Here is a 12,833-nt window from a genome sequence, read left to right on the forward strand (position 1 = left end):
TTTAGGAAACTACATTTTTGTTTGAATATATAAAAAATAAAAACCACTTTTTAAAATGAATCAAAACCTTATAATGTTTGGGTTGGCCGAAGTGGTTATAAGACTTAATATCGTTCGGAAGTTCAAAAAATTCACAAATGAACTGAATGATGTATTGATTTCTATCGTCCAATAGGTAGTTGTGTGAAAGAGAGTTGACATAATCATTAAACACCTAAAAGTTGTCCTAACACAAACATGAATCATCATCTTGGGAGTCTTCCTTAAATGTTTCACTAGGGTCAAGCGCATCAGTTACATATCATATTGTGCTTTATAAATGCATTTTTGATCGTTTAATTACATAAACGTTCCTCATTTTGCTCATTAATTGTGCTTTTTTTGTTGACCTAGAGGTTGACTTAAGTGTTAGAGTGCCTTTTGTAGGTACATCCTCCACTGTGCTCCGTTGTGGATGTTCCTCGCCACCGCATATACAGCCTACATCCACCACTTTCGGATCAAAAGTATATACAAAGCTCTATTTCTCGAAAGATATATAGGATGAAGAAAAAGTAAATTTTAAGGCAAGAATACCATGTAATTATGATGTTAATCTTGGTATTCGTGCTTTTAAAAATTAACATCATAAAAGAATAGTTGCATCATACTAACAACATTTGTGGTCGTCAATCTTGTTGCGACGATCAATCTCCACTTTCTGATCAAAGGTACCCAGATCAATCTCAACATTTGTGGTCGTCAATCTTGTTGTGGCGATTCTTTGAGGATAGATTCTTCACCATAGTGGGTTACATATTGGCATAGTCAACCTTGCACTAATAGCTACGTATCCAAAATTTTCCAACTTTCGATTTGACGGCCACAAATGTTGCACATGATTGCCCGCCTCTTTCATCTCTCGCGCGAGTCGAGTCACAAGTTCAACGATTGAACCAACGAGCGCCTCACCATGGGGCCAATCCCTCCATTATATGCGTTGTTGGCACTGCCACCATACCCAACAACTTCTCCTATGCCTCATCTTCTTCTGCTACGTCTCCAACAACTACTTCCATTCCTCATTTGGCCACGAACCCTTGCTCGCATAGACGACGAGTCCCGAGTCATTAAGGATGACAATGTAGGACATTCAATCGTCAGCCCTGCTGCCTCGTTGGCTTGTCAACACGCCAATCAAAGCGAATACCTTAACCCTACAAGCGGGAAGACGAGTGATGTGAAATTGAATTCACTCAATGAGAGAGGAAAACGATATGTGAAAATGCAGCAACTTGTAGTCTTGGTAGAAGCAAGTAATCATAGTTGCACGATGGATCCTTGCAGCAGAGCTAGGAGAACCCTGAGTGGTAAAGGCAAGTATAAAATCCTTCACGAAACAAGTAATTTGTCTGACCTATCATGGTCCCATATGTATACATGCAAATATGCAAGGGGGAAAACTTAGATACGACACCTTAGGTGTGGTTTTTACTTTGGTCAATTATAATATAACACCTGCAATATCAATCCATTCCATTGATATTGGATTCCAATAAATCTCACCGTCATTTATCTCTATTGTGTTGTTAACACCTTGAAGTTCTACAACTGTGGCATCAACACCAATGGAAAATAGGGGTTAGATGAAGGGAGGCTTTAAAAATTCAGAATGGGATCCGAGAAATTGATTAGAAGAGTGACAAGAGAGTTTCATAAAATGTAGAATCATACCAAACTAAGTTCACAACCATATATCATCATTAGCCATGAGCACTTGGACTAACAATAAAAAAATACGCACAGATGAAAGACAAACCCAACATTTTGTTTCACAAAATTGTACCATTGGAGGTTATAAAGAAATAATAAATTTTACTACTCCTTAAAACCCCTTGAAAAACCAATATAATCTCTTCTCACAATGGCATAAATCTAAAAAATGGGCACTTTTCCTGTGACGGAACACTCATTGTGGTGGTTCAACAACCAGATTCGGTTATGGATTTGACGAATCTCGAACAACCAGTTCTCCCACCACAACGGGGTTGATGCTGCAGCCTCACAACCACTACACCATGTCTCGGCGATGCAAGTGCAGGTAACAATTGCGTGTTAAACCACTTCGGCGAGGACCTCGTGCAGAGGATTCTGCAATGAAGGCTAGGTATATCCTGGCGACAAACAACGACTTTACACAGTGGGAGATGCAAGCGATCGAGGGAGTAAGGACTCCCCCTTCAACAACCAACGAAATCGATACACGGCGTCAGAGAACCCTCACACAAAGCAACAAAGAGGCCGACTTTGAGGACAGGGAGTCAATAAACTCAATGACAAATTCAATCTGATGGAAAGGAGATTGGAAAGATGTGATTACAGATTCAAACCAGAAATGCTGCGCATATCAAGACCTGCATCGCAGAGCTCTATACCCACTTCCATGGAAGTTAATTCTTTGCAGTTGGAGATGTGAGAGACTTAAAGGCGTGCATTTTTTTTTAATTATCACTGGATGTGGTTTGATATTACAAGTGTTATATTATAATTGGCCAACATATTGTATCTAAGTTTTTTGCCCATTTGCAAGTAGATGACGATAATATGAATAACTCACCTTGAAGTTTTTTTCTTTTTGACAAAACGTCATATTATACTAAATTTCAGAATAAAATCACTTTACATTACTATATATACAAAACACTAATTGAAACTTCAAAAAATTTCCTAAATGAACTTCTCATAACAAAAAAATGGTGAAGCCAACACGATTACACACAAATGGTGTCTAACATGATTACACACAGATCCAACCTCCCAGATAATGGAAATAAAAGGATGAAGCCACAGTAGCATGTGAATTAGAATTGCACCCAATCAACCAAACTCAGCTACTCCATTGATTATCATAACAGAGAAAAAGAAAGAAGACCTCATTTAGCTAGAGGGCACACATGTTGGAAACAACACATGTTAGACACACAATTAGCAAGACAAAAGAAAAACAGCATCATAATATAAAGGTGTGTTTTGTAACACATCATTATCCATCACGAAATAAAATGTGTACTAGAACCACAACAAATAAAACTGACTGACACAAAAGTTTAAAGACTAATAGTTCAACAGATCAGGGGCCAACAAGACCCTTTATTTGAAAAGAAGAACATAACACAAGCAAACAGACAACAACAGTAAAATAAGATTTCTTCCAGTAAATGATGACCTGAGCAAAAACATCATTCTTCCTCAGTCTCTGATTCCGCAGTCTGAAGCCACTCGATGAAGGGCTTAACATTCTTCCAAATCACAGAGTTCTTGTCATCACCTTTCAGCCCTTTTTGATACCACTGCACGATATTGTCTTCATCCAACACATCAGCATCATAGAGTGTTTTCAGAATCAGGGCAACCTCCTTCAGAGCACTGGAAGCAGACTTGCAAGAAAATTCCTCGATAGCATGAAGCAGTAACAACTGGGATCCCTCTTCCTCAGCAACCGCAGCAGCAAGGTAGCTCTTCCTCTTGATAGTTTCTTTTGCAAAACCTTTCTCAATTCCATCAAAAAGGGCTTCAAACAAAGCACTCATCTTTTCCTGAGCAGATACAGAAATCGTTGCCAAATGAGACAGTAATTCCTTTGCTGAAACACCTTTCTTCAAATAAGCTTTCACTTCACCAACCAGTGTTGTGTAGTTGGTTGAGTTTCCATTCTCAGAACCATTATGTGCCTTGTTTCCATTCTCAGAACCATTATCTGCCTTGCTTCCTGCTTTTTTCTTCTCCTCTGTTTCATTTGTGGAGAGCATGACCATATCAGCTGTCACAGCACTTAACTGCTCTTGGATACGTTGCCGAGCAGCCTCTGCAGATGTATCAGCTAGCCATTGCACATCATCATCATCTTCATCATGAGCCTCCTCTTCCTCATCAATATGACTGTGTGTAGGTGAAGTACGCTCTTCATCAGAGCTATTTGCTTTCTTCTTTGAAGAGGTAGATTTTGTGGGTCCATCCTTTGAAGAGACTTTCTTCTTAACCTCTTTCTTCACTTTTTTCAGTTCCTCGTCAGCAGCTTCACCTTGCTTCAGTCTCTCCTTCTCAGCTCTTCTCATGGCCTTCTTGTCTTTGGATCCCTTCTTATTTTCTGGAGGGTTCTTAACAATGAAGGTGGTTAACTTGTCTCTCATATCCACATCCGACAAAAAACCACAAGCAGCGCATTTCAGCTGGATCATTTGATTCTTAGTAATCAATATCTCGGTCTCAGGATTTCCACAGCCATAGCATTGGACATATTTCTTAATGAAGTTCTCAAGAAGACCAGCAAGCTTTGCAGTATCATGTGCACCATTGACATGAGAAGTTCCAGTCTTCTCATCAAATTTCGACTGAGCCCCAAGTTCACAACCGAAATACTTCGTCGTGTAAGCCGCTGGCCTGGCCAATGCCTTTGCTATATCAACCATGTTGACAACATTTGTTTTGATGCCATTACCTCTACCCTCAATTTTTGTAATCATTCTAGGCATCTTATACCTATAGAAGGCATCATCACTGTTTGCAGCACCAATATTCTGCAAGGCCATGATTGCTTACAAATTTCAGAGATCTTCGGACGCTTTCAGACAATAGCAGCTTCAATATTGGACTCTAAGGTAGCTTGCGCCCTTGAAAAATCTCCTAGAATTATGGAAGGTGGCCAACAGTAACCAGACAGCTCGGTGAACTTTTGGTATGTCTCACGATGCATGCAGATAAACCGCTGCAGAAAGGGTCTGTAATTTTTTCTAGAAGAAGAAAAATACTCTCCAAGCAGCTCAATTGCTCCCGAATGGATAGTAGCCTGTTCAAACATGAAAGGAACTTTAACGTGACTCCTTCACCTTGGAATCTACTCCAGCAAAACCTCCGGGATACCAAGCCAACAAATAGGAGCTTCAATATCTGGACAGCTGGATGCTGGAAGGCTGATGTCTACAATTCAAATTCAGAAAAAAGAAAGTTAGATCACATACTCAAGGCAAGTCAAAACATTAATAAAACGAAATCAATAGAAGAACCCAAGAAAAATACAACATCAATAACTATATGGAAAACCAAGGTTTCAATAAAATCAAGCAATAAATATCGGATTTACAGACAAAGACTATGAAATCATAATAAATCACGGTGTATGGTTATTTTAAATAAATATCAAAACAAAACAAAAACTACTCACAGTCTAACAGTGACAGTAAATTCATAAAGCGCTCTCTTCAAACCTTCCATACTAATAATGAAAATCAATTTGCTAAATAAAAACTTATCTTTTTGTCAGATTTTTACAAATAACAGCAATACCTCAACCACACACACACAAACAAAAGCATATAACATAATAACAGTATAACTATAAGTTCATCAAACACCAATCATAGGATAGAACTACATGACAATGCAGTTCATTTTTCAACTTCAGAGAATCCAGTTCCCCCTCCACCAGAAAAATTCAATGATAAACTTCAGGATCATAGCCAAGGGGTCAGCACCTAGACACCCCAGCACTCACGATCCTGGTAATACCTAAGCTACCAGATCATACTTGTAACAAACCCCAGCAAGTACTAACAAGAAATTAGAGTTTCAACTTTCAGGAAGCAATATCTTCAAAAAATTCATCTGGGTTCATCTCAAATCTCTATTGTCAAGGAGTTCTACTTCAAATATCAAACACCACCAACATTAAAAAAAAAAGACCCATTAACCCCAGTAGGAAAACAAGTTGAATAAGCATGCTAAGTAACATGTTTGACTCTTGTTGCTAGAAAACAATCAAGCACAGACAACATAGGCAGATGCAAACAGATGAATCAAAAAACATGATCACATGAAAAGTTGTTACCTGAGATGAGGAGGAGAAGCTGGTGTTGTGGTGTGTGGGAGCAAGTTTGAGATGTGGAGGCGGCGCCGTGAATGATATTTAGTTATATAGGCGTTGGTTGGTTGAGGTTATGGGGTTTCAATATTCTTGATGGGCCGGTTCGGTGTTTATTTTATGTTTTTCGTGGCATTTGAGATACACACATCAATCTAACCTAAACAAGACGGGTCGGGTCGGGTTATGCCTTTCTTAAACCCAAACTCTCTTCTCAAACCCAAACTGTCGGGTTTCGAATTTACCCAAACTCATTATAACCTCAAATTCATGCCCTAACCTAACTTCATGCAAATACTTTTTTGCAAAATAAAACGTAACTTAATTATATGATTTTATTGTGGAAAAACCTTGTATATCTTCTTTGCAAACAACTATAGTATCTTGTTGTTCACGTATGATCAAATTGTTTACAAATCAAGTTGTTTTTTTTTTAAGACAAATCAAGTTGTTTTTTTTAAAGACAAATCAAGTTGTTAACATGATATATATAAGACTACTTTTATAATTTCATATATATTGTTCGGGTGCAGGTTTCACCAATAACAAACCCAATCATCTCGGATTTTACCCATAAAATCGGGTTGGGTTCAGGCGGGTACACGGGTTTGGGTTTTGTTGTCATCCCTAGATTTAACATCTATCTATATTTCAAGATGGGCATGTTTTTATCTAGGGGTGTACAAGAGACGGGTTGGGACGGGTTTTGGTTAACCCTTACCCGGCCCTAAATATTGATCGGGCCAATTCATAGACCCTAATCCGTCCCTAGACCCGAAGCAACCCGACATTATGCGAGTCCAATTTAGGACGGGTCTATGTAGGACGGGACCGGGTTGGCCCGAGGGACAATAAGTTTAAGACTATTTGATTTTTTTTATAGGCGTTTAAGACTATTTGATACTAATTGTAAAATTTAAAGATAATAACATACTAAAAGAGTTATAAGTTAGAACTATTTTTTGGAAGAAATAACTTGAAAGGATCCAATTCTTTCATAATCTATTCCACTTGAGGTTTACATTTTGTTTGATCATTTCTTCACCTGTCTCACATATGCATAATACACACACATGATTTTCTCTTGTTAGAACATGAAAGTGTGCATAGTTTGACAAACGTTTATTTAATTCATAAGGTAGATGTTAGACATTTTAATTTCATCTACATGGTAAGATAAATTTGAGCACCATGTATCACATTTTAATCATTATAACAAATTAAAATTTTATAAAATATATATGTGGACGGGCCGGGTGACCCGAATGTCAACCCGAACCCGAAGTCGGGTAACTCAAAGATCAACCCGAACCCGGTCTCTTATAATGATCGGGTCGGGTTCAACCCGACCCTAAAGGCTTAGGCCGGGACGGGTTGGCGGGTAGGGTCGGGTCTTGTACACCCATATTTTATCTATATGATCTATTTATACTCGTGTATTGATTAGATAAAATTTTGTTTTAAAGATGGGTTCCAGACTTCCGGTTGTGCAAATTCTCCCATGTTACTTGGAACCATGATAAAGGTGAACTCAAAAGGAGATGCTCTACCTAAACATGGTTATATTTATTGATGCCTTTATCTATTTTTGAGGCTCTTTTGTCATTGGTGGGTGTTAACATATTCCGAATGCAATGGTGGTCCCTTCTAACAAACGACTTTCTCAGGTTTTTAGTTTTTGTTTTATTCAATTTCTTTTAGACAACGTCTCAACGGTTTTTTGTTGTGGCTTGTAATTTGTTTAATCAATTTATCAATCATGAAACTGTGAACTTGTAAAGTTATTTTTTTTTAAATGTTAAGGCAATAGTAATAGTTCTTTTATTTATGATGAAAAGAAAATTATTATACTCAACCATAAAGAGTGTACTTCACTTGAAACTAATTCATTCAAAGAATTTCTTCACGTTGAAACATTATTGAAAGTTTATGGTGTAACTTCCATGTTGATTTTCTTTGGAAGTTCTTCAGCCATTGACACAATCTCACCGCACACCTTGTGTCAATCTCAACTGATGCATGTGTGTCATTTTGAATCCGCTAGCAATATCTTATCTTTTTCATGGTATAACGAAAATACCATAAGGATGCACTTTATATCTTTTAGATTAGATCATCATCCTCTCTCATAACAAGGGAGACATTGCTTGCACTTGCCTCAGAGTCTTTTTCTGAAATGGCTCCACCCGAAAAATTTCTTTTCACGTGCCCAAACTTTCCATACTTTCAGCATGTCATATTCTTTCCATCAACCTTCTTCCCATTAGCCTCACTCCTAGTTACCAACACCGAGCTTGATGCAGTGTTTTCGTCACTTTTCACTCTCCTTTCTTTAGAAATAATTTTACTCGCGACTTCTTCAAAACTCATAGTTTCCTTCCAATACATCAAAATCAAAACATGTTTAAGATGAGAATAGGAAGATGGAAGTGACACAATATAAGTTTTAACGCTTTATGTTCATCATCAATATTTACTTCAAGAAATTCTAGTTCAAAAGTAAATATCATTCAAAGTGCTAAGATGATTAGAGATTTTCAAACCATTATCCATGTGCAAATTGTGAAACCGCTCCTTTAACAACAATCTATTTGAGATGCCCTTTGCCTGATATAATCTTTCGATCTTCTTCCAGAGTTCCTTGACTGATGATAGATGATGCACATTCTCGAGAACATTCTCTTGCAAACACATACAAATTGCACTTGCAACTCTTAAATCCAGTTCCTTCCACTTATCGACATCATGTTCGAAGTGTTTCCTTTTATTGCCTCATGTAATCCTGATTGCATCAACATATTCTTGACTTGTATTTTCACACGCTAAAGTTCATTCTGCCATCAAACTTTTATGTGCATGTCAAATTCATAGCACTTGAATAAGATATATAGTAGCTATATGCAGACTATATACCGTACACTAGATAGGTTCCCAAAAGGTGGGTTACAAAGGACATGCTTAAGTTTCAAGTCTTTCCTACCTAGAACCTTTTTTTAAACAGCACTTTCACAGTATCACTCTTCTTCAGCACCTTCACAATATCACACTTCTTTCCGGATGTGGAAGATCATGCACTACTGCGATCATACACCATACTCAAAATGTGATATCTCATCAAACTGAAGGCTCTTGATACCACTGTTAGGAAATAAAACAGTTAAAGAAATAAAAAAAAAATAAGCATAATCAAAACACAAAAATATTACGTGGGGAAAACTTCAAAATCAAAGAAAAAACGCGCTCGTTATCTAAACCAACAACCAAATAATAATTGCTGTGTGAATTTTTCTAATAACACATGAACTTCTCTCAATTTCACCACACTACCCTAGTACATCCATAACCCTACACGCTAATAACACTGGAGAAAGAGTTGTTATACATAAAATATGGTTTAGTGTCGACATGCATTAACACACATATTAGCTGCCGTTTTTAATCTTTGTATATATTTGTGAAAAACAATCGCTAATTAATTTATATGCCAATTGTATGATGAAAACTGTATATGTTTACGAATCATTCTCACTTGAGAAATTAGAACCTAGAATCTCTTATAATCTACCTAAACTTCCTAAGTTCTTATCCCTAGCATAATGGCTTTTATTTTTGGTAACTTAGCTACGGGGCCTTAGCCCAACAAAACAAACTACTCCCTCCTATAAAGGGTATTACAAGAATTAAAGAGAAGGAAACAGAGCAAAACGCAGAGCACTATCATAAATCCGCATAGGCATCGCAACATCTCATTTTATGTGGTTTTTGCTTTCATAGAAAGTAGAGCCCACATACTTAATTAATAGCTGGTTCCAATTATCGTTTCAAATTTCAATTGCATAAAGTTTCAAAGACTAGTAAATTAATTGGTAAACTCTTCCAAAGTAAAATAATAAAACATAACTAATTAATTAATAAACTGAAGAAGCCGCCGGTTTGAACTAATCCAATATAGTTTGCTATGTGTTAATTATTACAAACATGGTTTCCTCTCATGCTTCCTTCACGCGTGTAGGGTAATAGCCTCATTAGAATATACAATTATTTCAAATGAAATCAAATTCTTTGCCCTCAAAGCATGGGATTGTATATCTTGACTTGACCCCTAAAACACCTTTTCTCTCATGTCGTTACAAGAGACTAGCTAATTAAAGAAAGACTATAAGGCCAACAAATCCACAAATAATCTGATATATATATTCAAGGTATAGCAACACTTTTAGGAGAACCCTTCATTCTCTCTATTGTTGTTTCAATACTTAGTGATAGTCATTCAATAACTAACGGTGTAAAAGTGATCACATGGCTGCTTCTTTGCCTTCTTTCTTCTCTGTCAAAGCAAGAGGACCATATATCTCAAGAGATGCAATATCTCTTAAGAAATGCAAGATACGTCATGGGATGCAAGTAATAAAAGTTCAGAACTATCAAGATGAAGGTGACTATATAATATTGAAGATCTCCTGTCTCATTTTCTGTCATAATTTTCTGTTTGGCCAGTGAAATTTTGACTTTTCACATAAAAATAGAATATACGAGTGAGGCAGTTATAAGTTAATATGATACTTTTTAATTGATATGACAAAAATTTATTGCTGGGACAAGAAATGAGGAATTTTGATACAATATCCCTGAGTACTCATTCAAAATGTTAATAATATTTACAATACATATGATTGGAAGTTGGAACCTTTTATTTTCTTCTTCTTTATGATTGGAGTGATTGATTATTATTAATCAACAGGGAGATCCACCAACATGGTAGATGCAAATATGAATGTTCTAAGGGGGAGAATGGAGATGGTGAAGGTGAAGGAGAGATTGGAAAGGTGTTGCAAATGTCATCATGGCTGGAATTATGTCCAAGTTTCTGATCACAAAACTAAGAAAAATAAAGAGTTTAGCAGCTTGATTGAGTTGGCAGGTTTAGTTTGTGGGACGTTTGGTCTTACTTGTTTTGGTGGAACACTCTGCCTTTGTCTTGTTTCCCTGCTTGTTCATCTGCAATTGTGATTTGGAGTCTTATACGTTCACAAGGATCACTTATAGTTCTATATATTTTCTCTCACTTCTATTTATATTTGTCTCGGTGTGTTGTTTGATTTCATTTAGGGGTGTGAAATAGATTTTTATTGATCATGATTTAGAAAGTTAATTAATGATGCCTATTTTGCATTTCTCAGTTGCATAGAACTCAACAATTTTTTTTCTTCACAGCTCAATCTTAAGTAATTAACATTTCTCGTAACATAGTTTCTTCTGAAAAACAAAAAATAGTAAAGCAACTGAGAATGGTGATTTAGTTTCCTTTGTACATGTTAAATTATAAGCATTTGAAATGAAGGATATCACAACTTTTTCCTTAAAAGGTTGCACAAGAAGGAGCTGACCTGTTATAATAGATTCCCTTTTGGTTAAGATTTTTTTTAAAATTATTATAGTTTGGCTCAAATCTAGGTTAAATTATATTAGAGTCGTTACCCCAAATTCTTCCACTACCTATCCCTTCCTCCACCTCCTCCACACCATCCTCCTTATCGCCAACCTCCTTGCCCTCTATCACAACCACCACCACCACTAGTTCTTCTCTTCCCTCCCCCACTGATCACCAGCCCGCCATCCCACCAACAAAACAAAGACCTCGTAGCATTAGTCCATCTGAAGAAGCATCGGCAGTGGTCATCGAACCCACACGTGCAACGTAAACATAATGATATGGTAGAATACACCCAAATCTCATCACCGACCCTATTATCATCTCAACCTCCAAAACCCTACTCTCCTAGATCTCATCATCACCCCCAAATCATTTATTGCAGTTTTACTCATGGTTTATCCTTGCCCCGCTTCTTCATAAGATTCAGTGACACAATTTTCAATGGGCCAACAGTGAGCCACTGGGATTCCGTCCCACCGATGAGAGTAGCGAAACACAAGCGATTGTGTATAATATTATATTTAGAGAACATTGATGTTTTGTTTTAGTTGGTGGTTGAGGAAATTTATACCTTAATAGTAGCAATTCCTCTTTTCTTCTTCTCACTCTGTTACATTTTTGAGTTTTGACACACCGTGACTCTACTTGTGCTTGGTGCTAATAGCAAACTACAAACCAAACCCAAAAAAATTGATCAATGCTTCTGTTAGGAGAGACAGGGGAGTTCATGGGCCGAGGAGCAAGACACCAAGAGATATCGATGTCACATCTTAACCCAAAACCTTAAGGCATTAGGTTTATAGGTCACATCTCTTATAAAGTCTTCTCCTCACCCATACTTAACCAATGTGAGACTCCAACTCCGCACTTGAATTCTCAACAATATCTCCCTCAAGTGCGAGTCACCACCACATTATCATGGCCCCCCTCAGCGGAAGCTTCCACCTTGTACCGCCGTTCGCTGCCTACAGAACCTGCCGCCTAGCCACACTACTAGGAAGACTTTCGACACAAGGAGCTGTTACCATGTTCCCACGAACCATCGACTCTGATACCACTTGTTGGGGGGAGCCAGGGGAGCCCATGGGCCGAGGGGCAAGACACCAAGAGATATCGACATCACATCTTAACCAATGCGGGACTCCAACTCCGCACTTGATTTCTCAACAGCTTCTGACCATAGAGATATATGTATTTTGATGGCTTTGTGTCTGAACAGAAAATGAAGGTTTTACTCTTTTTCTAATTTGTTGCACATGAGGAGATTTGGTTCGAAGATTTGTGTTATGCAATCTGGACTGTTTTATTAGCACTATGTGACGAAGGAGGAGGGACTGGCGGTGGTTGCGGTGGAGGGTGAAGAGGTTGAGGGGAGGGTGGTGAAGAGGATGTAGAGAAAAGGGGTGGTGATCAATGAGGAGGAAGGAGAAGATCTAGTGGTAGTGGTGGTGGTTGTGGCGAATGATGAAAAGGTTTATGGGAGAGAGGGTGGTGAGGGGTGGT

General features: G+C 37.7%; 2 protein-coding genes across 2 annotated transcripts; one reads left to right on the plus strand and one right to left on the minus strand.

Annotated features, from left to right (window-relative positions):
* Positions 1 to 2,964: 2,964 nt before the first annotated feature.
* LOC130728925 (eukaryotic translation initiation factor 5-like) lies at positions 2,965 to 6,006 on the minus strand. Its single transcript, XM_057580505.1, has 2 exons — positions 5,864 to 6,006; positions 2,965 to 4,956 (listed from the first exon to the last, which is right to left on the minus strand). Exon 2 carries the CDS (start codon positions 4,566 to 4,568, stop codon positions 3,219 to 3,221), a length of 1,350 nt encoding a protein of 449 aa, XP_057436488.1. The 5' UTR covers positions 4,569 to 4,956; positions 5,864 to 6,006; the 3' UTR covers positions 2,965 to 3,218.
* Positions 6,007 to 10,091: 4,085 nt separating this feature from the next.
* LOC130732390 (uncharacterized) lies at positions 10,092 to 10,971 on the plus strand. The gene is made up of 2 exons (XM_057584446.1): positions 10,092 to 10,331; positions 10,638 to 10,971. The coding sequence occupies exons 1-2, from the start codon at positions 10,196 to 10,198 to the stop codon at positions 10,904 to 10,906; spliced, it is 405 nt and encodes a 134-aa protein (XP_057440429.1). The 5' UTR covers positions 10,092 to 10,195; the 3' UTR covers positions 10,907 to 10,971.
* Positions 10,972 to 12,833: the final 1,862 nt, after the last annotated feature.

The sequence above is a fragment of the Lotus japonicus genome, chromosome 1 (assembly GCF_012489685.1).
Source record: "Lotus japonicus ecotype B-129 chromosome 1, LjGifu_v1.2".
Taxonomy (NCBI): domain Eukaryota; kingdom Viridiplantae; phylum Streptophyta; class Magnoliopsida; order Fabales; family Fabaceae; genus Lotus; species Lotus japonicus.

Coding starts and splice junctions, on each gene's coding strand:
- LOC130728925 (XM_057580505.1), bottom strand. CDS start 4,568: ATGGCCTTGCAGAATATTGGTGCTGCAAACAGTGATGATGCCTTCTAT.
- LOC130732390 (XM_057584446.1), top strand. CDS start 10,196: ATGGCTGCTTCTTTGCCTTCTTTCTTCTCTGTCAAAGCAAGAGGACCA. Junction 10,332..10,637: donor TCAGAACTATCAAGATGAAG/GTGACTATATAA, acceptor ATTAATCAACAG/GGAGATCCACCAACATGGTA.